The sequence below is a fragment of the Antechinus flavipes genome, chromosome 2, assembly GCF_016432865.1.
Source record: "Antechinus flavipes isolate AdamAnt ecotype Samford, QLD, Australia chromosome 2, AdamAnt_v2, whole genome shotgun sequence".
Taxonomy (NCBI): domain Eukaryota; kingdom Metazoa; phylum Chordata; class Mammalia; order Dasyuromorphia; family Dasyuridae; genus Antechinus; species Antechinus flavipes.
This window is the reverse complement of record NC_067399.1, coordinates 439,430,398-439,457,251: the sequence shown is the minus strand read 5'-3', so window position 1 is coordinate 439,457,251 and position 26,854 is coordinate 439,430,398. Positions and strand designations below refer to the sequence as shown.

Genomic DNA, 26,854 nt, shown 5'->3' with positions numbered 1-26,854 from the left:
AATACCTTTGAAAAGCTGGCACCCAGGAACAAGACTTCTAGGGAGATGGGGAACTGGAATTCTTACATGTATAGATACATACACTTCCAGGTGCTGATCTTTGCTAGTCAGTAAGGATGCACTTATTGGAATTTATTTATAAATTCAGGTCTATCTCCTTCCATATTTCACTTAGGACTATAAAAAAAAGTCTGCTTAAAAGTATTTTTCATGATCAACCTAGAGACTGCAACACTCCATTTTTATTTTGTTTTGAAAGAGAAAATTAGCTCACCTAACTTTCCTCACTTTTAGTACCTTCACCAAATCTGGCCCAGAAGGAGATCCCAGCTGTACCACCTCAGGGATCTACACACAGACCAGGTAGAGTATCCCTTGGAAAAGCTTCTCTTTGGGCTAGAATGGACTGAAGGGAAGCAGACTTAGGTAGGCCTCTTATTGGGGATCTCCTTGCTTTTATTTGCATACATTCTTAGCCTGTTGGGGGAAACTATCAATTCGAGGAAAGAAACTATTAAAAATTTTATGTCATTTTAGGAACTACCTTTGCTGTGAGAGGACAAGCTTGAGATTTACTATGTTCTTGCATTCCAACTCTCCAGCCTTCTTGCCTTCTCCCTCTGTAGTAATAATTAAATAGTTAACTGACAAAAGACACTTTAATTTTAAATTGAGTCACAAGGTCATAGATTCTAAGAGAAGAAAACCTCAGAGATTATCTAGTCTAGCTTCCTGATTGTACTGAGGATTGAATCACATGATTATGGTACTTTCATTCAAGTGGGTTTCTCATCCAGCTTAATGTCTTCCATTTTTAATCCATGCTCCACGTTGCTACCAGATTGTTAATTCTTTATGCAGAACATCCAATCACTTTTCATAACTCCTCTCTTGGCCATTATTCATTTCTGTCCTTGTTCCTAATCTAGTAATCTGTTCTGTGAACCATCAGAATTTTTATTCTTTTGTTGTTCATCTATGGTCCATAATTCCAGTATTCCCAGAAACCTTGGGGAATTGCTAGCTATTGTAGAACAAAAAATGAAAATGCTATTAAATAATGCTCACATTAGTTATGACTAAAGTCAGGACTTGTATAGCTGATCTCTGATTAAATTGTAAAGTAGTTCTCAGCAAATGAAAATCATTTCAGGTACATCTATATAGGTTTTTGTTTGTCCTCTAGGCCTGGAATGCTACAAATAGTCCTGGAGTAGTATTATTAAAGAGAAGAAACCAGGATGATCTGACAGATAATATAGGACATGGTTGTTTTTTAGGATCTAGGTTCATATCCTAGGCTTATTCTATGGATATTTTGGGGGAGGGAATGGTGTGTATAATTTTATTTAATTTTTAATTTTTTAAAATTTTTTTATTTTTTTACTGAGGGTTGTGATAAGATTAACAAGCTTTAAATGCTTGAAAAACAAACTTGGGAAACACTATTTTTTTTTTTTTTTATCTTGTCTCATTCCTAGTACACAGTACAGCAAAATATTCCTAAAACTTTTAAATATAAGATGAAAAAGGAAAAATGTTTTATGTAATCACAATAATGTTCATCTTAGCTTATTTCTCTCCATTTCGTTTGGCATTCCCCATGCAAAAAACATCCATAAATATTTGGTAGCTTTTCATATTAATGTAGAATAAGGAAGCAATTCTCAGAGTAGTATTTAAGGCCTCCTACAATCTGACTTTAACCTCCTGAACTTTCTGCTCCAGCCAGATTGTTCTTTAAACTTTCTCCTAAGCATGCTTGGGCATGTACTTAGAGCATTTCTACAGCCCATCAAAATACTGTCTGTCTTTCAAAGATAAGCTGCTTTCCTCTTTGAGATTATACCCAACTATTCCAGTACAACATTTTTTCTTTTCTGAATTCCTAAATCACTTAGTGCCTGTATTATTCACTTGATACATAACATACCCATTTTTTATATTTGCACTTGTATGTAATTGTTTTTTTCATGTTTAGTTACTTTTTCTTTGATTCTATCAAACTAAATTTGTTCTATCAAACAAATCCTTTAGGACAAGGATCATGTTTATTTTTGTATCTCCCTTCTTGCCATTCACTGGGCCTGTAAACATTCAATATTAATACTTGTTGATTGAATTACATTTGAAAATTATTAATTAAATTAAACTCAGATATTTAAGTTCTTGCAGGATCTTATACATGGAATTGGAATATTCAAAGATAAGAAACTTAAAATCTTATAAGAAGTTATTGCATACACATCTACAATACAAACTGGAAAATATTATGAAGATTCATGGGAGAAATATAACATTTTGGCTTAATAGAGACGGGTTGGATCTTCTAAAATTGGTAGATTTTTAGCAGAGATTGCATGGGAAGGCTTTCTCCCCTTAGTATATATGATATTATGAATAAATGCATAGACTAAGAGGAATAAGTAGTCCCACTTGGTTGGAGCATCAAAAGCAGGAGGACAAGTAATAAAACAAAGTTGGAAAGATGGGCTACTGTCCAGTGTAGTACCTCACATTTGAGGAATGAGGGCTAAATATTTCAATAGAGGAAGTGTTTTAGAGATAGAAGCATACCCCAGACCTATGTGAGCTTCTCAATCTATAAATCAGTTTCCAGTATGATCTTTTTCTCTTGTTTGTATATATGTGTGCTGGTTTATATTAATGGCTATTGTTTAAATTTTTTTCTTTAAAAAAGAAAACAATACTAGTCCTTGCCCATAAAAAATTTTTAATCAATAAATTAATGCTTATTATGCTGAGGCTCGTTGTAAAAGTAAAATATAGAAATATGAAACAATTAATAAATGAATTGATGAATCTTAATTTTATACTATAAAGTATGAAACCCTAAATGAGGAGATGCTGGTCAGGATTTTTATAACATTACTTGACAATGTCATGTTAATATAAACAGATAAAAAATGTTCGCAGTTAACAGTAAAAAGAACAAAAGAAAGAAAGAAACGAAAATTAGTTTTTAATTCAGCAATCTTTTTTGATGTAAGTGATCTCTTGTCAAGTCTTCTAATGAAGTTATATTTCTCTGAGAAATATTTTTCAGCAAGAACTGTTTCCAGCCCAGCTGACTTTCTTAAATGACCACAAGATGGCAGACACAATCAGGGAGAGGTAGAAACATTACCCAGAACCCTGTATGCATCCCATATCCCCCAAACCAGTCCTCAGTCTTATACAGTGTTCATTGATAGTCATAATTAAAAGGTACTTAATTTAGTCCTAAAGTATAAAAACATTAAAGTGAATAATTCTTAGGTAGCACTTGAGTACTGGCATTGGGGGTAATTTGGAGCTTAATAGATATACTTAAAAATGAAAATTTAGTTTTAGTTACCTTAATGTCAAATGGTATTGATTTTTTTAAATTGTTTTTAATAGTGTATCATTTTTCCAATTACTTGTAAAGATGGTGGTTTTTTTTGTTTTGTTTTGTTTTGTTTTTATTTAATAATAACTTTATATTGACAGAATCCATGCCAGGGTAATTTTTTTACAACATTATCCCTTGCACTCGTTTCTGTTCTGAAAAGATGGTGTTTTTTCAACTTTCATTTTTGTAAGATTGTGAGCTCCAAATTTTTTTCCCTCCCTCTCTCACCCCCCTCTCTCCACACCAGCAAGCAATCTGATATAAATTATATGTCTATTCATTTTAACATATTTCCATATGAATCATGTTGGAAAAGAAAAATCAGAACAAAAAGGGAAAACCATGAGAAAAGGAAAAAAAAAGAAAAGGTGAAAATAGTATGCCTCCGTACACGGTCAGTTTCCACAATTCTCTCGCTGAATGTGTATGGCATTTTCCATCCAAAGTTTATTGGGAGATATTAATCTTTTCAACTCTTGTTTACAGGAAAAAATAGACTAGGTTTCATATAGTCCCCATTCATACTGCAGTCTCAATAGTAGCCATGACCCTCTACTATCTGCCATTTATCCTTGGGCAGGAAGACTTCAGACATCTGTATTTTGGGTTGAGGCCATGTCCCAACAGCTTCTTGAAAGAATGTCTTCTTAGTCTCTTTTTACATTTTTTGCAGAACTGGAAGCAAATGCTGCTCTAGTCTCCAATCAAAGGTAAGATAGTTCCTGCAAATGCAGCAGGAATATAAGCCTGTTTGGAAGATGTCAGCTTTCTCAGGTTATAAATGACTTCTCTTTGTCCTTTTTCTTAACTTCATTTGCCTGTTTTTTCCCTCCAAATTAACTTTAGCTCCCAAAGCTATAGTTTCTTCTAATAAAGCCTGTTGATTGCTGTTTTATTATTTATGTTAAGTATGCCTATCTGCTTCTCATATAAGCAAGAATCTGGACTTCATCTCCTTTCATTGGAAGTGAATAACATTATACAGTTAAACCAGTTATCTACACCAATGCAAGATAGCTTTTTCATGTCATAGATTTCTTGAATATTAGAATGAAGAAAGAACCTTGGAATATATCTTATTTATCCAATCATGTCATTTTCAGTTTTTGCAAACAGAGTCATAGGATTTTTATAGCTTGAAAAAAACCTGAGAACTCTCCAGTCCAACTTTGTACCCATTATAAGAATAATCTTTATACAATCTCCCTGATATGTGGTTATTCAGTGTCTGAACACTGTCATGCAAGGCTGTCGTGTGAAAATTCAATTAGATATTTATTATTCCAGAAAGTTATATTGGGTGCAAGTTGCACAGAGACAAATTACAGCTCAATTTAAAAGACAATTAGATCTTAGGACTAACAATTAGAATTATCTTAGGACTCTGGAGAGAGGAATCAACAGTTCCTAGTTATGATGCTACTAGAAGGAAGATGGGGGATCTTTGAAAGAGGAAAGAGAAGAGAGGAATTTCATTTGTCACTAGTCATTGGTAGTGATTGACTAGCAAAAGGATGGAAAAAATCTGCAGCCTTATGGGAACAAGGCAATTAAGTAGAAAGCATATAATAGCTTTGTCAGTTATGATGAAGCAGATGTAAACAAGAAGCAACTGGATAGAGGTGAAGGAAGACTTCTATCTGGGCATGGTGTTGGCTAGAAAAAGTCTACGTTTATATAGATACTCATTGGTTTCCTGTTGACATTTTAATGAGTTAATGGGAAGCTCAGGGATTCTTCCTCACTGGGCAAATTTATGGTTGTAATCTTCATTCTATTAACATGAATGCTTCATGTCCAAGTAACTGGTGTACAGGTTAACATGTTAGCCTCATAGCTCAGCACTTGTGTCCCCCTTTTGATGATGTTTTAAATGTACAGTATAATATGCATGTACATTTAAATATAGAAAGAGCCAAGTTTTTGACATATAAATAGTGGTTAATTCAGAGAACAGGCAGTTTCGGGGCATTTCCAAGACTGGAAAGATTAATAAGATGGAATCGTTTCTATCTAAGGGACTGATTATTAGGAATGACCCTGAAATATGAATAGGACAACTCCTTGTGAGGTCATGTGCCCCTTTCTAAATTTTGAGAGTCCTGTCTTTTGAAAGCTGCTGCTTGATCCTTCCTATACAAGATGGTTCCTGTTTTGGGACTTCATACTACTTCCTCAGTACGTGCCTTCTGTTTCTAACTTCTTATTATTGTGCCCTTCCCTAATTCTGTACCTGAGTATATGCCCCTCACAAGAAATTCTGTACTTTCATCCTTTAGTAATGAACCCAAGGAGACGGGGGAGAAGTCTAAAACTCCAAGCCGGAGAAACTCGAGAGCCGAGGAGCCCACCCCTGCTCCTGAGAGTGGGGAGAATGGGCAGCGCAAGAGATCCTCCCGCCCAGCATCAGCTTCTAGCACTTCAAAAGGTGAGCCCTATTGTGTACCTATAGAGAGGAGAGCAGAACAGAAAAAAGAGTAGTCTCGTTACAACCAAGGTACTTTGACTGTTAGGCACCTCTAAGATGAAATGGAAGGGAAGTGAATTTGGAAGTTCCACCATTGTTTTGATGTAGACAAAACCATACTCTGCTATTTATAGAAACTAGTGCAGATGAATGGAAGTAGAGAGAGAACAAGAGCACTGTTTATAGTTGGGTGGATAAATAAAGCTTGGTCCTTAACCTCATTGTGCTTACATTGTGCATTACGTTGGACACAAGCCCAAATACTGATAATGCATATTAGTCTTTGTTAGTGTTTAAGAGCAATGTAAGCAAAATAGTAAAGTCAAGGAAGGAAAGATCATTTCCAACTTGAAGGTTTCAGAAATAGCTTATATTTAGGTAATGTTTGTAGGATAGACAGGATATCTGCAGAATTCAGGTAGATGAAAGGGATTCTAGTTTAGAAAATGATATGAAGAAAACCATGTGTGAATCAAGTGAGCACCTCTGAGAAGCAAGAGCTGCCATTCCATGAGCTTTCTTAACTTACTGAAAGATTCAGCCTCATTAAAGCCAATCCAGACTTAACAAAGGCATTATAGCTCATCAGTGTGCTTCACTGGGTCTGAACACTTCCACAAGCAAGCATAGAATCCAGGAGAATTCCCTCACCAAAGCATATACCCTGTGTTTGCAGCTCTGCCTTTGTTCAGTCTGGTTTTTACCAATCTGGGTAGCTCTCAGATAGTTAGGAATGTTACTTAGGGGCACTAGCCTCTGACACCAGGGAATTGGGTAGACCTAGGTAGGCTTGGTTTCTATGATTTCAGTTCACTGTAAACCTGAACCTGTGGCCTCCCCATAGCATGGTTCCTGAGAGGAGATGGCTTATGTGGCGTGCATCGGGGCATGTTCTCTAGCTGTTGACTTTATAATAAAAAAAAATAAAAACTGATGGCCACAGGTAAGACATTGAAGGGAGGGGGGAGGCTCAGACGTTTAAGACCTAATCCTACCTCCTTTCTCCAACTGCCATTTTCATCTTCCCTGAATATGTGATGTAGCTACTTGAGACTGAGGAGATAGAAAATTCTTTGTAGCACAGACCCTAGTTAAGAGTAGAATATCATTGACAGATGTATTTCAGGCAGGAAAGAAGGAGCTTTAAGAAATTGCTAGGTGTCTGGAAATTTCCTTTCTCACTTAAAATTATCTTTTCAGCAGAAATCATATCGGAAGAACACAACTCATTATTCCAAAGAACAGAATCTAGATTGTGGACAGAAAGGTTCTAAAATACCTTTCCCTTTTTCCTTTCTCATTGTTAGCCTTCAGTCACGTGCTTGAAGTCTCTGGGCTGTGTCTGCTTTAGATGCCTTTAAAACCAGAAGAGAAATAGATATTGGAAATGGCCAACAATGGAAGCTGTATTTGAGTTGTTGAGACTTAATCTTTGCTCATCTGATCCATCAAAAAATCCAGAAGTATAAGGAAAAGCAACACATTAGTGTGCCTTATAGGAGAGTGTGATCCAAAGTAGTCTGTAGCAGAAACTGCTATACAGTGTATGTATTATTATTGATTAGAAAGGTGTTGCTTTTTCCTTTTTTTTCTTTTTCACTTTGGGGATTATGGAGGTAGAAGTAGGGAAACTAGGAATACAGTAGGCAAGAAAAAGAAAAGCAGCAAAAAAAAAAAATTGGTCATTGAAATATTTTTTTTAAATGTACAGAAGAGGCAAGAATCACAGACAAGCAGGATAGTTTTGAAAGTTACATATTGAATTTATTATATATTTTAAAAAGGAAAGCTGTACATAATAGACACTAGCAGTTTCATGTACAGTACTTTTTGTTTCTACTTTGTATGTGGAAATGCATGTTTTATTTGGTGTTTAAATTCAGAATTTTACAAAAGAACTAATGTTGGGCTCCCTTCAGGCATTACCTAGGTAAGAGGAGTAGGGCTGGCACCACGCTCCCATGGAGTTTGGAAACAGGCATCCCTCAGTTAACTCTGTAGAGATGGTAACAAGGATGCTGTCTGTGCTACAATTGTTCCTTTTAGGGCTTTTTACCATTCTGTAGGTAGGCCATTCAGCCAACTGGAAAATCCTTGGGAGCTTGAGAAGAGCTCAGAAAAGAATTGTGCTTCTAGGTGTAGGTGTGTGCTTCCTCAGGCACTGCCTCAGAAACACCAACAGGTGAAGAGGACACCTCCTCCCATTCACCGCTGGCATTTCTTTGCCCTTTTTGCTCCCTATCATTACAATCCCAGTCAACAGAAATGGTGGCCTCTCCAGATTTTCCTGGAGCAATCTATCTAGATTCTCCTTCTTTGCCTCCATCTTACATTCTGCTTATTTTATCTTTATGGGTATGCATGTAGCCCCCACAAAGAGAGAAACTATCGTTTTTTCAGAATCTTTTTATCCTAACACCTAAGCAGTGCTTTTTACCTAATCTCTGATCCTATTGCTTACTATTTGACCAGTGTTTGACCCCTGAGAATTGTGGTATAATGACATATCCCGAGGAGACCCTTCTTTGTAGCTCAGCTCTAGCTCTCATGGGATTCCCGTTGAGGGAGATTTATCACTGTAGAGCTTGCCAAAGATTAGTAGAAAAAAGGAGTCAGGGAGTAGATGTCCTAAACTACCTGTTTTTCCTTTCTTCTTCACAGAGCCTGCAGCCAGCGTGATGCAGTCTAAACGAAGGAAATCCAAGTAAATCACTTCAGGCAACTTGAGACTTGTAAATGTGTGTGAAATTTTTCAAAAGAACAATTTTGAGCTGTGATTTTTAAAAACAAACAACAATTTCTGTACAGTTAATCATTTTAATAATGCTGCCTCTCTCTCAAACCACGTGGCCTCTTCATTAATGAACAGCAAGAGAGGCAGGGTCGATGAACCATTTGTTGTGGCAAGATGAAGTTCAAGTTTTCCAAAAAGAATAGTTGTCTCGTGTCAGAAATGACAACCTACTGTTGTAAATGTTTAGATTTCTCATGTTTCCTAAGCAAATTAGCAGACACAGTGGCCATTCTTAGGTAGCTGGTGATGTTTTGTGCAGTGGAAGTACTCTGTGAATAGCTGTATTGGGGACAGAAATAATCCCTCTCCTTTGGAAATGTTGTAAATAATTTTATTATAGATGATTTCAGACATATTTGTTGTAGAAAAACGGACCAGTGAATAAAGAGAATCTAAGGGTTTGTATAATGTGGAATTCCAAATGCTCTAAATAAAATGTCATTGTTTTAGACCATCAAGGACATTATTAGCAACAGTGATGCATCCTCCAAAGGAAAAGGCAAGGTTTTCTCATCTGTAAAATGAAAATTCAGAGACCAGCTAGTCTTAATTCCCTCATTTTACCAATAAGGAAACAGGCCCAGGGAGATGAAGTCAGACTTACCAGAGGCTAAACAGAAAACAAAATCAGCTCCTGACTGCAAATGCAGGACTAAGGAATCCTGGAGATGCCCTCTAGTTCTAAATCTATCGCCTTGGGTACAGAAGGAAACTATTATTCATTGAAGATGCTGAGCATCAGTCATTCTGTCCAGAGGTCCTTAGGTGTTCTTGGACAACTGTGAAAGCCTGGGCAAATCAATTCACATCTTTGCCTCAGTTTGTCCATCTGTAGAATGGGAATAATATCTACTTCCCAAGGTGATTGTGAGAATCAAACAAGATAGTTGTAAAACACTTATCCTAGTTCCTGGGACGTAGTAGACACTACATATATGTTAGCTATTATCCTGTCTCCCCCAGATGAAGTAAAAGGAGATTTGAGGCCTGAAGATGTGAGTGCACATGGTTCTTAGGAGCCCTTGGCCGACCAAGAGAGAGATGCATTGGTTTCCCTTGCTCTGTCCTTGAGTCTTCACATTCAGGCCTTATCTTTCCCATTAGGTCAATAGGCCATTTCATTTGTGGTCCTTTCTGGCATTTGATGGTCATTATTCAGAGAGTCTCCTGATCAGTATCTTCCTTGAGGGTAATCTGAGCCACATTTGAAGGCCCAATGGGGCTTTGTAAGTAGGGCTTGTACCTCATCTCAAAAATAGTGCCATGTTTCTATGCTCTTATTACCTTCTGCTTATGGATCTTGACTCTCAGGTTCATACTACATATAGAACAGCCCCAGATAGGAATGATAGGGCAGAATAGCACTGACTCATCCCTGACATTGTCACTTATCAGGGAGCAAAATGGGACTAGAAATATGGCTTTGTCCCAGCGTGAGCCTGTAACGTATCACTTTTCCTACTCAGTGCCTCATAAGCATGGAATCTCTGGCATGTTCTAAACCAAGATAATTCAACTTCAGTATATCCTTTAAATAGATTTTTATTTCTTGTGTTTTCCTTTATATTAATTTTTTCCCCCACAGAGGAATAGCATTACAGTCTAACACTCACAAGTCCTGTTACACGCACACACATACACACACACACACACCACGACTGAGTCAAGGTGGTTGCATCTTTGAGTCCACCAACACACATTTTAAACATCCTAAGGTAGGTTCCTCCTAGAATCTGGGCTCAGCATATGACAGAGACGCAGCTTGCTAGCTTTGTTTGGAACCAGGCAGCAGGGCTACAGTCATAGGTATCAGAAAGTGGGTGGTTTGTCTGCATTAAGCCCCCTAGTTCAAAGCCATGTGGATTTAGTAAGGCAATCGAGATCTGGAGCACCTGGGGGGGCAGTGATGCCCTCTGAGAGAGGAGAGGAGGCGCTCTGTCTAAGGGGCCGATTGGTGGGTTCCTCATTGCACATATATGCTTAAAACCGGTCACACTGCAGAAACACACACACAGTGGCCCTCTTGTGAGAAGAGAGGGGAGCAGGGGGCCAGGAAGTGATACTTGGGGCAAGAGAAGGGCAGGTTCATGCTCTTGAGACTCAGTAGGGAAAGAGTGATGCTGTCCTCGTGAACAGCGCACTTTTTAGAAACACCATTAGGACAAAAAGATGGGCATCTTCCCCCAAGACACACACACACGCACACACAATTTTGTTGAAGTGCTGGTTATACTAATGTCTAACTAATACTCCTCACAAACTGGTCATTTCCCCAATGTCTCTGAAACAGTTGTCACTGCAGACTGACTCCCTGTCTTAGGTTGCATAGGACTTCGTGAATCCTGGTTCCTTAATTTGTTCAAGTTCTGTGGTTTGAAAAACCCTGAACCATGCTAAGGGTGAAAGGCACATACACAGTCCATATAGCATGAGAAGATCTGGTGGCTCTGTAGTCGAACAAATGGGGGACGGAGTGGTGTCAGGTCTTAAAAATCTATAGACGTAAAATATCGCCACACTCAGATGCTACAGTTTCAATGGGATGGTTAAAAAAAAAAAAAAAAAGTCATAAGGTTGTGTTGATCCTTGGTTACAAAGACTTGAAGGAGCCTTGAGGGGAAAGGAGGCATAAACAGGCAAGCAAGGTTTAGGATGGTAGGCTCCTGCTCTCCAGACATCCTTCACTCCAGTCCCCAATAAGCAGCTCCCCAGAATTGCAACAGGGAAGATGGGAACTTGGAACATTTCAGCATATCTGGGTGTGACTGAAGTGGGGATTTGGAGAGAAAGACTTGCAAGAAGGTTGAAAGAACCTTAGAAGGGACAGGATGTAATCTTAATCACTGGCTTCTAAGCAAGCTGAAAGTCTTTTTAAAATGTCTCATTTTAATTTTTAAAAATAATTGAGTTTGTTCCTTGGGGCTGGGAGCCTCTGCCCACATAGCTAATTAAGCTATTGGCACCTGGACTCAGGAAGCTAGCCTTGTTCTCTGGCTATAGAGCCAGGGCCAAGAAATGAGAAAAAGGAGCATGTGGGCAGAATGACCGGCAGTAGAGGAAAGATGCTTGAAAGTTTCAAGATACAGAACTAGCTTAAGAAATAAATCAAGATAAAGAGACAAGAAAAAATAATCTAGAAACTGATGGGGCTATTCAGGGCATTGCAAGGGGATAGTTGCTGGTATCTAAGCCCAGAATTCACAGCCCACAGCGTCAAAAGGGGCAACTACTTAAGTCCCAGGCTGGCTATAGTTTTGGGACCTTGTCTCCCTCTCCCACACACCTCAAGGAAAAAAACAAAACAAAGGTAGGAAACTCCGGTAAAGATTGATACTAATAGCTCCAGTTCCCTAGAGATGAGATAACCTCAGAATGGGTGGGCAGTGAAAGGGCCAGAGGAGGTGCTTCTCTGCCCTTCTTCCAAGGCCTGGATCTAAACAATAGTCAATACTGGAAAGCTGCGAACCTTCCAGAAGACCTGTCCATCCTGGTGCAGAGATTTATTTCTAACTCTAGAGTGGGTGAGACATGTATAATCTAAAGCACAGAACTCTGGTGTTGAGGCAGGAAATTGGGTAGCCTGTCATTAGAGCCTTCAGGCTGAGATAAGAAGTTATCCTTTTCATTGCCCTCAACCCAGTTCCTAGAGAGCCTCTAACCCCCAGGAAAACTGCTGGACTAGGTTTCACAAGCTCACCTGGATCCCCCAGACTCCAGTGCCGTAGAGCAGGATGAGCGAGAGGAGTCAGCTGGACCAGAAGTCCTTTCTGGCCATGGTCTATGATGGGATCAGATGGAGGAAACCACCTAAATACACCAAAGCAGCCTTCTGAGCCAGGATCCCTCTCATCTAGTAAAAATCCAGCTTTCCTGTGCTCAGGGGTTCCCTCCTCCAGAGCTACTTCCCTTCAGTCATTTGTCATTCTCAAGTCTGTCTCTGGCTTTCTGTCCCTGTCTAAATCCCTCTGTTCTTTCACTTTCAAGTTTCACATCTCACAGCCCTCTCCAACATACTTTACCTTCAGAGGCCTAGGCCAGCTCTAAGGAGTCTGTACAGACACAGACAATAGAAACGGGCCTTGGGGCATTGCAACCTAGTTGCCAAGATTTGTCAAGGAGGTTTAGAAAAGTCACACTTGGGTCACTCGCTGGACAGTTTTCCTAGTAGGGAGCTTAGGGAGAGACAGTCTCGTGATGGAACTAGTGTTTTGTATGTGTGTAGGTGGAGTTAGATGTAGAGGGAAACAAGAGGATTAAGGTTGGGGATGAAGAAGGGGATCAGAATTTACAAGACAGGGTTCTGAGATAAGGAGTGGGAGGAAAAGGGTTCGGATGCGGACGTCCGAAGTAAGGGGCTGGGGATCTGGGACAAGGGAATGACCAGAGGGAGGCGTTGTCCCCGCGGGGATGGCTAGCAACACCTCTCCTCTTCTTGGGGCATAGGGGCTTTGGCCAACAAGTCCATGGAGCATGTAGGGGTCACCACTTGGGTCCAGAACAAGTGGCAGGAGCAGGCTGGTGAGAAGAAGTGGGGGAGGGTAGTGTGTGGGGAGGGGGAGGGAGGCTGGTGAGAGGTTTATTTGAGAGCAGTGTAGAGTGGAGCAGCCCAGAATGGGCAGACAGGCGACCTCAAGGGCGTCAGTAATTGAACTGGCGCTGGCACGGCTGGTGGAGAAAGCTGCCCTGGTGCTTAGACCGGCGGGGATGGCGCTCTCGAATACGGTTCTGCCGCTGGACCACCTTGGGGCTCAGCCTCTGCCGGTCAGCCTTCTGGCGCGCCCGTTGCACCCACCGGGCCTGACTGGCCTTTTCCAGCACCGCCGTCCGAGGGGGCATCGAGGCTGTGTGGTGCCTGGGGCCTGGATCCCGTCGGGATTGCACGACCTCCCTTGGGGAGAGGAGGCACATAGGAGGCTCAGAACGGGCTTGGAGGAGGCCCTTCCCCTGCCCACAACCCCCAAACTCCCCATCCTGCCTGACCTCGAATTTCGGCCCTTTCCACTGCCAGGCTGGCTTCCTCTCCTGCTGGGACTCTTGGCCAGCTAACTTCCCTACTCCAATCTACCCTACACAACTCATCTAACATGAAAGTGCCCTCTCTTTAAAGAGCATAGTCCCCTGAGTCCCTCCTCCCCCAAAAAGGATGACTTAGATTCTTCCAGCCTTCCTGTGCTCCTCTCTGGCTATAGTATTCAGGAACAGTCCCTTCCTCCCCTCAAGTTCTGACGCCAGTGGGCTTTGGGTCTGACTCATTATTCCCCTTTCTCTTCTCAAGTTGGACTCACTCAAGGACCAGGGTCCTTCTTAGGCCAGGAATTCTCTGTGAATATCTTTTAAAAAAATGTGTAGGTTCCTGTCATCACCTCCCCCCCCCCCCAAAAAAAAGGGTTAACCCTTGGCTTAAGTTATTTATCTTCACCCCAAAGAGCCTTCCTTGCCGCCAGGGAATCTATTATCCTTGGCCTTTCCTGGCCCTACCTCACACGGGATTTTTCAAAAGACCCCAGTACATCCTAGCTCGATACCTCATTTTTTCACTCACAACCACAATCTCCCAGGGACAGGGATGATTCTGACTATGACCATAGCTCCAGAACCGAAATGCCATTGGGAACTCCTCCTTCCCTCTACATGAACACACAGGAAGCCCCTTGTCTAGCTCTACATGTCTGTTTGAAAACCTAAGTGACCCAACCTCAGAGTGGCGCCCTTGGTGCTCGGACCAGCACAGAGAGCACTTCCAGGGAGCACTTCCAGACGGCTTCCGGCTCGGCCTGGGCGGGCACTCTGGGGGAGGGCTGCCCCCACCAGCTGCCTTTTCCATCGGTGTTCAGGTCGCCCAGCCCCCCTTTGCCCTGCCCCTTACCCTAGTCTCGGTCTATACTCTTCCTTCCCTATCCCGTCCCTGGCTCACCGGTGGCCAGCTCTGGCTGGAGGTGGGCTCCGGGGAGGGGTCAGGCTCCGGTCGGGTCCAGGCTCCAGGACGATGGTACTGCCAGTGACATAGACAGACATACTGGGGTGCTCGATGAGCAGGTCCTCCAAGGGGCTGCTCTCCAGGTGGGCAGGCCCCAGCTCAGGCCCCTCTGCAGTGAAACAGGCGGGAGGGGTAACAAACCAGCTCTCATCCAGCAAGCAGGGGGGGGCTGCTTTGGGACTTGGTGGGGCAGCAAAACTATCTGGGGGGAGGGAGGGGAGCGGCAGCAGGGGCAGGGCACCACACATACAGGGACACATGGTAGGGTAGGGAAGAGAAAGGGGAATAATTAGTCAGACCCAAAGCCCACTGGCATCAGAAGAGCCTTTTCCCCCAGCTGGCACCCATCTCTGGTTAATTCTTCTTTTCTCCCTAAGGACAGGCTCGCTCCTACCCCTCTAGGACTAGAGCAACAAGCAACTCCTTTAGAAGCAGCTGCTGCCCTTGGGGGAAGGGACCAGCAAACCCCTCCTGGTCAGAGGCCTAGGGAACCCTCTGGATACTTAGGATCTCTCAAGCCAGTGCCCAGTCCTCTAGGCTAAGCAGAGGTATTCCCCCTACTCCCTGCAATAGAAGTCACTCTCTTAGACCTCCACAAACTCCATTTTCCCTGAATACCTTCAAATGAGCCTGGAAAAGGAATTTGGAATATCGCCTAGCCATCATCCCTTCCCAATATGGGGGGTGTGAGGACCCAGGAATTCTAGCCCTCCTCCCAACCCAGCTCTCTTGAGTCCAGAGACCCGTGTGTAGACTCTGAAGTGGAACAGGCTGGGGCAGTCAGCCACTCAAAGTCTTCTCCAGCCACTTACCAGGCAGGTCAATAATAAGCCAGCCATCCACTTCTTCCTCATTCTCAGGGCAGATGAAGGCTTTGGGGGAGGGAGGCTCCTCAGATGGTGGGCTGGTGCTAAAGAAGAGGCTGGTGAGTCGCTGGAACATCGTGCACTAGGCGGGGTAGGGGAGGTAGCAGTGGAAGGCCCAGCTTCAGTAGCCTTACAGAGACCTGAGGACAAGGAAGCTAAAAATCAGTCAGATCCTGGTTCCTGCTCCCACATCTCGTAGTCAGGCTGGGAGAGAGAAGATCCTTGTGTCCATGCAGGGATGCTTCCCATACCTGACATAGGAAGTGGAAATGTTCTAGATCCCAGGGGATAGATTTTGAGAAAGGGGTATAGAAAATAAGCCTTTAACACATGTAAGAAAGGGAAACTCGAGGGAGTAGGAGGAAGACAGGGGAGAAATTCATCTCCCCTCTACCAAAAGCTGAGCAAGGTTTCCTGCAACAGAGAGGAATCCTTGGGCACAAAGCATGGGCCCAGGGAGGCAGTCATTCCCACAAGTACTGAGTATCTTCCTCCTACCACCCCCTCCCCAGACCTCTTATTCTCCCCCAAGGACAGCAAACTAAATACATTTTCTCATCTATTTGCTAAGACAACTCAGAGCCTTGGGTCCACATATTCCAGGCCTGAAATTGAGCAACCAGTCACTTAGTTTTTCTACCCAGTGCATCCTGTATCCCCATTCCTAAAATAGTCTAAACAGGATTCTGTCTTAGGAGACTGAGAGCAGCCTGTTCAGTGGATAGATAATCCAGCCATACAGTCATGAAAACCCAAGCTCACTTTCTACTTCTGACACTGATTATATGATCTTAAGCAAGTCAGTCAGTTCCCCAGGCAAATAAGTTGCTGAAGAATTTCTGATGTCAGTACAGGGAGTTCCTCATCTTGCATTCCCTATGCCACTTCCACTTCCAAAAAAAAAAAAAAAAAAAGTTGATTACAGGGAAAGCTCTGCCTAAGAAAGGGATTTGGCACCACAGAGAGTCAGCTCTGAGGTCCAAGGGGCTGTGTGGTAGATGGAAAAGAGCACTGAGTTTGGAGACAGGAAACCTCAGTTCCAATTATGATACTAATTGTTTGACCTTAGACAAAGCATTCCCATTTGTAATGTTATGGTCTCTAAGGTCTCCTTTAGCTTTGACTTCCTAGGATATTGTGACCTAGCTGAAGACTGAGACAGATTTGGTTCATGAACTTAAGTATTTCACACAATTGTCAAGAACTGGGATCCTTACACACCTGGATCCCACCACTTTCGTGGGAGCATCAGAACCCAAGCAGGTTCCTCCTAGCCACACCATTTCCTTGTTTTTGACTTCCCCAAATAGCCCTTGGGAGAACAAATCCCTTTAGTCATTGCAAGAGGTGCCCAAAATAGACACCGTGGCTCCCAGTGAGTCAGTGGTGCAGCTAAGAATGGGACCCCAGAATCTCAGCTCTGAAAAGCTAGGCCTGTCCTCCAACCAAATTCTTGCCTGGTCTCCAAGTGCAATTGCTTTCACAGGAAAGGGGATCATTATCATCACGATAGTCCTTGCATTTCTAGTGCTTTGTGGGCGCTCACCCACATCCACCTGGTGAAGGAGATAGTCTATTGTCCCCATTTTATAGATTGGGAACCTTGAGGGTTGGAGAGGGGAAATTTTTTTGCCCAACAACCCATTTAGCTTAGCCTGGCATGGAATCTGGGAAATCTGACCCCAAATTCAAGGCTTCCTATATTGCATCCAGTTGGATGGATGGGCAGGCCGAGCAGCAGGCACACTGGCCATGAGCAGCCCTGCATCCTTAGCCCTCCAGAAGGATAACGGCCTTGTTCTCGGCTTGCCCGCCCAACGTGGCTCCCTCTTCAAGGACAAGGAGAGAAGCAGGAAAGGAAACAGGCCAACGGAGAAAGGAAGACAAACCTCCCCAGCTCCAACTGGACCCCGGACAGGCGAGGCCGCCCCAGAGGTCATGAGCTCCGGGATTGTATTACCTGCCTCCTGATGCCTCCCTTGCCTCATTCCCAGGGCGTGAGAGCCAGAGCTGGGCAGGCTGAGAGGAAGCGGCACCGGCATCACCCTTCCCACTGCCGGAGTCCCTGCGCGTGCTTCTGCGCTCCCAGAAAGCTCTTTCCCGGGAGTTTTAAAGCCTAATGCATGTCAATCATGACTTGCTCTGGATGGCCCCAGGGAGACCCACCAAACCCAGATGTCAAGCCTCGGTCGCTAACGGGCCCTTCCTAGCCAGGGTCCCAAGACCAACCCTATCGGCCCCCCCACATCCCTCCCGGCCCCTCCCGGCCAGCCACAGCCTCGCCCCATCAGGCCTCTCTATCCAGTTCCAACCCAGCCGGGTCACCAGAGGACAGCCAGAGTTGGGGGAGTAGAGGGTGGCGGGGAGGAGCCGGCCTTGGTGACGATTCAATGTCATATGCAAATATGATGACGTAACCGCAGCGGACAACCCCCGGGAGCCAATGGGCAGAGGGCAGTGTGGCTCTGGGCTCCTGCGGTTGGTGAAGCGGCGAAGCCAAGAGACAAAGGCCCAGGAGTGAAGCCGGATCTCTAGCTGAGGAGGGAGGGTAACCCCGCGGGACGAAGGGGCTAGCGGTCTCGGGCCAGCCCAGCTCCGCAGCCCTGGGGTCGCGGCACTCAGAAGAGGCAGGGTTTGCATCCAGGCCTAGAAGCCGCGATGTGGGAGCCCTTGCGCTTTCTCCAACCTCTCCGTCCCCTCCGCAGTAGCGTCTGCGTAGCTTCAGGGGCGTCCTCCCTCTCCAGAAAGCCCGGTCCCCCGAGCAGCCTCCCGTCCGGCGCAGAGCCGCAAGCCCCCTTCCTCACCATTTTCCACCTCCAAGGGCTGTTCTTCCCACCCCAACCTCCGCGCCGTCTCCCGGGAGCCGGGAGTCGGAGAGCCACAAGCGGCCCCCTAAAGTCCCGAGCGGTGCGCGTCCCTGAGCAGACACAAAAATAGCCCCGAGCCCCCCACCACGTCGCGCCTCTGACAGCGCTCAGGTCGTCCCGGCTCAGAGCTGCAGAGAGAGGCCCAGTCCGGAATGCACTGACCTGGGGCTGCTTCCAGTCGCCGGCCACGTCCCGGGGCAGCGAGCGCGGAGTTGGCCGGACCGGAGCTGGGGAGCAGGCGACGGGAAAAGGGAAAGGAAGCCGGCTGTGGCCGAGTGTCCTGAAGCAGGAGGCTCCTTAGAGGTCCAGCAACATTGCTGGGGGCCGGCTCCGGGGCTGGCTGTTTGCGGGGATGCGGGCTTTGCTTCCAGCGCTCCCGGCGGGGGTTGGTGTATTGGCAGCAGATCCGCCGGGGCTCACGGCACAAATTGGAACGCTCAAACAGCTGATTGTGACGTCACAAAGGGGCCCGCCCGCCCGCCCTCACGTCACGGCCCGGGCGGCTCAAGGCCAATCAAGAATTGTGTGTCCTCCCCCTGCTCGGATCCCCTACCCCCATCCCGGGGATCCAGCCACAACAGGGCATAATAACACTTTGAGTTTCCGACCAACCTCCTTTAGTCCTGAGCCAGCCCAGTGGGTCAATCCTTGACCCACTTGGGTGGGCCCAGCCTATCCTTTAGCCCCACGCTCCCCTTCTTACCCTCCCCACCTTGGGCACCGGGTCGGGTTGTTGCCTCCTCAATTCCCTTCCGTCCCCCTACATTCTTTATCCAACCCCGCCCCTGTCCCCTGGAGAAGGGGGAGGTGAAAGGAGAGATCCGGTAATACTGGTCTCCTGGGTCTTAGGAGCTCTAGGGGAGATTGCTCTGTATGAAAGGACCCCTTGCTGATCCTCAAGGATGAATGAGATTCTTCCTGAGGGTCCCTGGGAAACCCGGGGGACGTCAGGAAGGCACAGAGGGCCAAAGAATAGAGAGGCCTAAATTCAGAGCCCCTGGAGAAAACTCCTGTGTAAGAGCCCTGGAGAAGAGGCCACATTTGAACCATCTCGATTCATTTAAAGTTTAGTGGCCTTCAGAGGTTCTAGGACTTTAGGATATGGGATAGGGACTTAAAAAATGGTCAAGGGCTAGTTGGGTAGTTCTCAGAATAGAGTTCAGAAGCTTCTGGCTCCAAGATCTTTATGGAGGAGGTAGCTACAGGGGAAATAAGAAGTCTGGACGCTGTTCCTAATTAAGAAAAAACAAGGAATCTCCATTCCTTGAGAGAGCCCTTAGTTTTAAGAATAAGGGAGTCCCTCAAGCTAAAGTCTGTGGAATTTGAATTCATTCCCTAGCAGTCCAATTCTAAACCCCACAAACCTGGCTTCAAACCTAGCACTTCAAAACTGGTGACAGAAGAGAAGGCAAGCTCTGTAACTATAGAGACTGTTTCATTTTTATCTTTGTATTGTCAGCACTTAGCACAATGTCTGGCACCTAGTGGGTGCTTGATAATTGATGGAAAGGCATCTTGAAGACCATAGTCCATTTCTCTTGTCATGGAGAAACAAACTGAAGAGCAGAAAAAGACACTTAGAAGTTCAAATCACTCAGAGGATTTAGGTTTCCTGACACTTTTAAGTTTTATGATTTTTCACCCCTTCAAAGTCAGCCATTAACTTGGTAATATTAAGCAAATTCTTTCTCCTCTGAGTCTTATTTTCCCCATTTGCACAATGAGAGGATAAGACTTGATCTTTCAACTCTTTTTTCACTCTGAATCCCATACTTCCACTCTTTCCAGGAATCTACAACTGCAAAACCTTATACTTCCAGTTCCTCACTTGCTAGAGGAGAACTAGCCTTTGCTACTCCCAGGATCCTACACTTGAGGCCCCTTTTTGAGGATGAGGAGATATTTGGGGGAGGGAATAGAAGGGTCTAAGCCTTCTCCCTGATAGAAAAGGAGTCAGTGCACAGAAGCTGAATTGACTCATGAGTCTCTTTGGGGCCCATGTTTGTCTGCCCACCATGGCACAACAGGAAGCTGTGGACTTGAGAATCCTAGGGAACCTTGGACTAGAAGTGGGGTTAGGCCAGAAACATGCCTTATTACTTTGTCACTGACCACACCAAGCCTAGCTCCAGGACACAGAGAAAAGCTCCATGTGACTGGCTCACCCAAAAGGGTGAGGCCCCAGGATGCTTGAATATGGCAGAAAATGATGACTCAATCTTCCTGCTGTCTGGCCCAGGCACTAGGCCCAAAGCAGGGAAAGAGCTATCCTTATACCCTGACCCTGACCCTGACCTCTTGACCAATATTTGGTTTCTAAACCTTCTACAAAAGACAACAAATGTGTTTCGGAAAGAATGCTGGATTTGGAATCAGCAGACTCCTGGATTTGATTCCCACCTCAGATCCTTAATAGCTATGACTTACCATGACTGTCACTTCTAATCCTAATAACATCTACTCACAAGATTGTTATAAAATAAAATGAGATGAGATGTGTAATGCCTCTTGCAAACCTAAAAGTGCTGTTCAAATTATGATTCTGACCACATCTCTCCTCTGCTCAGGAAGCTTCAATGGCTCCTATTGTCCAGAAGAGAAAGTCACAGGATTATAATGTGATTTAGAGCTGAAAGGGACCTGAGAGATCATCTTGTCCAGCCTCCTTATGTTACAAATGAGAAAACTCAGGCTTTATAGAGGTTAATTGACTTGAAGCTGGAATTTGAATCTAGGTCTTCATATTACAAAAGCAGTGCTTTTTACTCAGCCTGGCATTCAAGTTCTAAGCACCTCCAATTTATTATCCATAATTCCCCATCTTAGGTTATCTCATCTTCCACACAGGCCCCCTTCCTTGATCATACTACCCCCTGCTTAGAATGTCCTTCTCTAAGCCCAAAAATGCTTTAAAACCCAGTCATACTCATGCTTCTTCTAGAAAATCAACTTCTAGGGAATTATTAGTTATTTTTCAACTGATGTGGAACCTTAAATGAAGGACATAATAGATGCTCAATAAATGTTTCTGGATTGGCTGCCTGACAGGGAGGAATTTAGGCTTAGAGGAATCAAAGGGTCAGAATGTTTAGCTTGGAGCCCAGAAGGAGCAAATGTGATCACTGCCTTGGGCTTTGTCCCAAGACCCCAATCAATCCAGGTCATAGGACTAGGATTTGACTACAGCTCTGACCTGGTCAAAGTTTGGGGTTTGAAGGTCCCTATGGAACAGATGGATGGCATCCCAGAACACACTCATTACTGGGGAGGGAAAAGCTTTATCTTTTGGGTACCTCTCTGATCTAAAAAATTCCGATGGCAACTTTTAAGGGCCATAGGTCATATCTTAGTTTACAACAAACATTAAGCATCAATTAAAATTACAAAATACCCCCTGTGCTAGACTGGGGATACCTAGATTAAAATTACCTCAAAAAACTATTTTACTTGGATACAAGAGATATATATAGAAATATGATACAATATAATTCGAGGAGGAAAAGACATTAGAAACAGTGGTGTGTTTGTATGTGTGGGGGTGGGGAACTGGAGCACTCAGAATCAAAGAAGGTCTCACAGGAGAGTTAGCAACTGAGTCAAACTTTGAAAGAAGGTAAGGATCCTGAGAGGTAATAATGGAGTGATTTTCAGGCACTGGAGACTCCTCCTAGGAGTCACAAACTCATGTCCGCTAGGATTACAGATTTAGAGCTACATAGAACTTGAAAGGTCACCACCTTATTTTCCTCCTCCTCCTCTGTCCCCAGATACTTGAGTAGGAAATGGATCTGGCCCCTTCTACATCCCAGCCCAGATTTAGTGGCACTGTCTTTGAGGGAAGAATCCTATTAGCCATGACCACAAATCCTGATTGAAGATAACGTAGACTCCCACTAGGAGGGGAACTTAGAGTCTTTTCCTCTGGCTGTGGATGTGATGCGAATGTTTCCCTTTCTCTTATGAAAATACTCACTATACATTTTCTCACATATCCTAAATGTGTAAAGGTAGAAGGCAGCCTTAGAGTCAGAAGACCCGAGTAAAAGTCCAAACTCTTAACACCTACTAGCTGTGTAATTCTGATGGTCAGTTCATCTGCCCGAGCCTCAGTTTCTCCATCTGTAAAATGAGAATAATTACTTGCACTACAGATTTCACGGAACTATTTTAAGTAAAAGCATCTTAGAGTAAGGGCAAGTTTTAGACCTGAATCTGAGTTTAAAAATTGACTCATATGCCCTTGTGACCATGGCAAATTATTTAACCTCTCTTAGTCTGAGTTTTCTCATTTGGAATAATAGTGGATAATGCCTTTGCCTTCCTCATAGAGTTGTAAAAGCATTGATTTTCCAACTTTTTGATCTCAAGACTTCTTTATATGCTTAAAATTATTGAGGTTCTCCCCAAAATGCTTTTGTTTACATGGATTATATCCATGTTTATCACATTAAAAACTAGAATATCAATATTTCTTTTGTATTCTTTTTGACTTCTCCCAAAAGTCTTAATGCATTTCTAAGCAACTAAAGCTGCTAATACAGCTTAAAACTATATTAAGATAATATATACTTTGTTATATATATATGTATATATGTACATAAAAATGCATTTTTCCCCAGTTATCATGTATAATGTGGAAATTGATCAGTAAGAGCAATGCCCTTATGAGCTTGTACAAATGTTTAGCCTGATGCAATCCCTCATGTGAACATCAGAGCATACACAAGTGTAACTGTTGCTAGTCCTCATGGCGAAGAAAGACTTTTCAGTTGGCCTCTGGGCTGGAACAGAATGTGAATACAAAAGGCTGAATGATTGAACCTTGTTCTCTTTCCTGTCTTGATGCCTTGGACTGAAGAGATGAGGAGGAGGAGATCTTTACTTAAATCTCCTGGTTGGGAGAGAGTTCACTATGAGTTGAAGAAGGGAAGTTTACAAAGCATCCAAGGTTAGTAGGCAATGGAGCTTCCAAGCTACCTTCTTGATTCAGTCCAGTCCAGTCCAGTACTGATTTATTCAGAGATACTGGTTTCTTTAAGGAAAGAAGCAATTCATGCAGTGGCTATGCAGCATTCAGAAAGCAAATTTGATATGACAAAACTTTGATAAATTTTTTAAAAACTTTATAGCTTTTAATCTGAATTCACTCTTCCCAAAGACTGAAGTAGTATGGGAGACAATATGACCTTGCTATTCTTGATGCATTTCTTCAATAAAAGTGAATTGATATTTGGTTAAATGATATTAGGATGCTAATCACTGAGTCAATGATTGTTACCTCTACAACTAACAAATCATGTTGAGGAAAAAAGACACTAGAATGGGGGCTCAAGACAATAGCTTTAAAAGAAGTGCCCCATTATCCCTTAAGAATATCCCTAGACATGGCCTTCTTCAACGATGAGATGAACCAGATCAGTTCCAATAGAGCAGTAATGAATTGAACCAGCTACACTCAGGGAAAGAACTCTGGGAGATGACTATGAACCACTACATAGAATTCCCAATCCCTCTATTTTTGTCTGCCTGCATTTTTGATTTCCTTCACAGGCTAATTGTACAATATTTCAAAATCCGATTCTTTTTATACACAAAATAACTGTTTGGACATGTTTACATATATTGTATTTAATTTATACTTTAACATATTTACCATGTATTGGTCAACCTGCCATCTGGGGAAAGGGGTGGGGGAAGAAGGGGAAAAGTTGGAACACAAGGATTTGCAACTGTCAATGCTGAAAAATTACCCATGTATATATCTTGTAAATAAAAAGCTATAATAAAAAAGTGAATCAAAAAAAGAACTTATAAAAAATAAAAATAAAAAAAATTTAAACAAAGAATATCCCTAGAACTCTAAAGAAGCAACTATCTATCCCTTTCTCTGAGGGAACTGAACTATCAGTGAGAGTGGAGATCTAGGAAATAGCCCCAGAATCTTATAACAGACTACAAATATATGTTCTCTAAAGGCAAAGAGTGTTTCATTCTTTGTATTGTTATCCCTAGTATCCAATATAGTGCTTGGCACATGACATGTCCTTATATTTAATGTTTACTGATTGAGAATGAGCTTGGGGTCAGGACACTTAAGATTCATGCAGGTGGTAAATACAGTTTTGTCCGAGGATCAGTCTACCTTATCCTTAATTTCCCTTTTTAAGGTTCCATGTCCAGGGTTTGAGATACTAGAGCAGTTCAAAGATAAAAAGATGTGATATTGCTAGGTTTGGTCACAGAACTAAGAAAAGGAAAGAGATGTTTATGAGAGAGAGAGAAAGAGAGACAGAGACAGAAATGGACAAGACAGAGAAAGAGACAAAGACAGAGGCAGAGGGAGAGAGATGGCGAGACAGAAACAGAGAAAGAGATAGAGACAGACAAAGAGACAGAGACTGAGACATAGAAAGAAAGGAAATGTGGTTTATGGAAGGAGCAATGGGTTTGAAGTTACACGACCTGGATTTGAATCAAAATTTCAATTTTTACCACCTGTGTGATTTTAGTTTGTCACCTTACATCATAGGACTATTTTTTCATCTGGAAAAAAAAAATCAAAGGATTAGAGTAGATGATCTCTAAACTTCCTTCTAATCCAGTGTTTTATGTAACTCCCTAAGAAAAACTGGAAATTTGATCCTGAGGTTGGAGGTGTTAGGAAAGACAGGAGCTATTAAGCAGCATTCCCTGCTCCTATCTGAAGAGTGAGACTCAGTCTGCTTGATCCCCTCACTAGGACCTGGAATAGAATGGCATGACAGAAACTTTGGAAGTTGATTCAAGGCCCCAAGGAACTAAGTTAGGGATGTACAGTAATAGTCAAAAAAATATTGCCTTGTGGAGATTGGTACTGAGTTGGGTTTGATTTAAGCAAGAGGAACAGAAAGGAGAAGGGGAACCAAGAGAAGGAAAGTGGATATTGGATAGTGCTTATACAATCAGATCTTAATTGTGCCAAAAGGCTATTTCCCAGGTCTAGGGCCTACCTTGCCTCTTCTTTTATGACCATCTGCCTCCCTTTTCATCTTCTCACTTTTTCTGACATGTTCTTGTCTCAGTATCTGTTATCTGTTTTACTTCTCAGTTTTCTCACCTGTAAAATGAGACACTACAACTAGACCTACAGTTCTGACTTTTCCCCCATCCCCATCTCCTTCCTTTTCCTTTTTCTTTTTTCAATCTCCTGATGCCAAAATCAGTCCTGTAGTGAAGAGATCCTTGTTCTAGGAGTCAGAAAGCTGGAATATTAGTCTGGGATAGGTCATACCCTGATTCTTTGGTTTAACTTTATAGAAGGTAATCTTCTCTGGGCCTGTAATATGATGGGGTTTGATTAGCTTAGGGATTATTAATCTAGGTTCACAAGACCCTTATGAGATAGGTTTCTGGGCTCCTTGAATTTGAACAGGAAAATAAAAATCACATCTTTATTTTCACTACATAAATTCATTTAGTTTATTAAAAAATGATGCTAAGAAGATGTCTATCACCTTCACAGACTGCCAAAGGGGCCTATATTACAAAAGAGATCAAGGACTCCTGATTAGATGGCATCTGAGATCCCTAACAGTTCTGTATTCTACAGCCTTTACTGCTTTTCAGCTTGGAAGGTCTATGTTCTAGGCACTAAAGTTCCTTCTAATGATGACATTATTTGTTCTATGTTCTATGATCCCTACCAGCTTGATGTTCTATGATCTATTAAATGACACGACTCAGATGTTTCTTTTTCATCTTATTAGGAGCTTTTATGAAGCTCACTGCAGTTAGAGAAAACAAGGTCCTGTCAGAAACATTTGGGAGATAAGACCAGAATGAGAGCATGATTCATGGAGCATTGGAATAAAAGGGGGTTGGGAGAAAAGAGGGAAGGTGATGCAATAACAACAGACAGACTCAGAAATTCATAAGTAAATATTGACAATCTGGCTGGGCCTCTGCCCTCAGAAAGTGGCTTTGCTAAGGGTTTTTATCTGAGGGGAATTTTGCTTGAGATCAAAGGGGTCAATCAGGGAGAACTTCATGAAGGAGGAAGAATTTAAGAAAACTTTGGAAATAGAGTTGAGGGGTAATGTTGAGGTGAGGTGGGAGTGGGAGAGACATGCTATGGACAGCAGCTATGAGCCTGCAAAGAGAGAAACAGGATAGCAACAAGATAGAGTGAGAAAGAACATTGGTATCAGAAAATTTGGTTTTGGATTCCTGTGTGACCTTGAACAAATACCTTCTGCTTTCTGGTACAGTTTCCCCAGCTCTAAGATCAAAGAATTGGATTAAATGATAAAAATGGTAAATTCCAATTCTTAAGTCCTATGATCCTATAAGTGAGTGATGGGGAAGTTTAGGATTCTTTGTTGCTGATAGATAGTGCACTGGATAGAATGTTGACTCAAGAATCAGGAAGGCCTGAATTCTAATCCTTCCTCAAAAGGGAAGTAACTGTGTGATTTGGGACAAACAATTTAACTCTAAAATTCAATCCTCCT

General features: G+C 43.0%; 2 protein-coding genes across 4 annotated transcripts in view; one reads left to right on the top strand and one right to left on the bottom strand.

The window, feature by feature from the left end:
* NCOA6 (nuclear receptor coactivator 6) overlaps window positions 1–9,113 on the top strand; it is a 70,702-nt gene extending 61,589 nt beyond the window's left edge. Inside the window, 4 exon segments of the mRNA XM_051979164.1 lie at window positions 295–363; window positions 4,068–4,104; window positions 5,674–5,822; window positions 8,523–9,113. Coding sequence (XP_051835124.1) covers window positions 295–363; window positions 4,068–4,104; window positions 5,674–5,822; window positions 8,523–8,569 — 302 coding nt within the window. The 3' untranslated portion in view covers window positions 8,570–9,113.
* A 1,068-nt stretch (window positions 9,114–10,181) lies between these two features.
* Window positions 10,182–19,056, bottom strand: TP53INP2 (tumor protein p53 inducible nuclear protein 2). Of its 3 annotated transcripts, none has more exons than XM_051979168.1 (4): window positions 18,528–19,056; window positions 15,445–15,638; window positions 14,570–14,741; window positions 10,182–13,543 (listed from the first exon to the last, which is right to left on the bottom strand). In XM_051979168.1, exons 2-4 carry the CDS (start codon window positions 15,572–15,574, stop codon window positions 13,294–13,296), a joined length of 552 nt encoding a protein of 183 aa, XP_051835128.1. In that variant the 5' UTR covers window positions 15,575–15,638; window positions 18,528–19,056; the 3' UTR covers window positions 10,182–13,293. The 3 variants fall into 3 exon arrangements, with proteins under 3 accessions (XP_051835128.1, XP_051835126.1, XP_051835127.1); XM_051979166.1 differs by having other exon boundaries at window positions 14,570–14,834; window positions 18,528–18,814; XM_051979167.1 differs by lacking the exon at window positions 18,528–19,056 and adding an exon at window positions 17,459–17,721 and having other exon boundaries at window positions 14,570–14,834.
* Between the last annotated feature and the right edge of the window lie 7,798 nt (window positions 19,057–26,854).

Excerpts from the sequence above, each read along its gene's own strand:
- TP53INP2 (XM_051979166.1), bottom strand. The coding sequence starts at position 15,574 with ATGTTCCAGCGACTCACCAGCCTCTTCTTTAGCACCAGCCCACCATCT. Across the intron at positions 14,835-15,444 it reads GCTTATTATTGACCTGCCTG|ATAGTTTTGCTGCCCCACCA; the intron begins GTAAGTGGCTGG and ends CCCTCCCCCCAG. Across the intron at positions 13,544-14,569 it reads CCAGCCAGAGCTGGCCACCG|GGAGGTCGTGCAATCCCGAC; the intron begins GTGAGCCAGGGA and ends CCTCTCCCCAAG.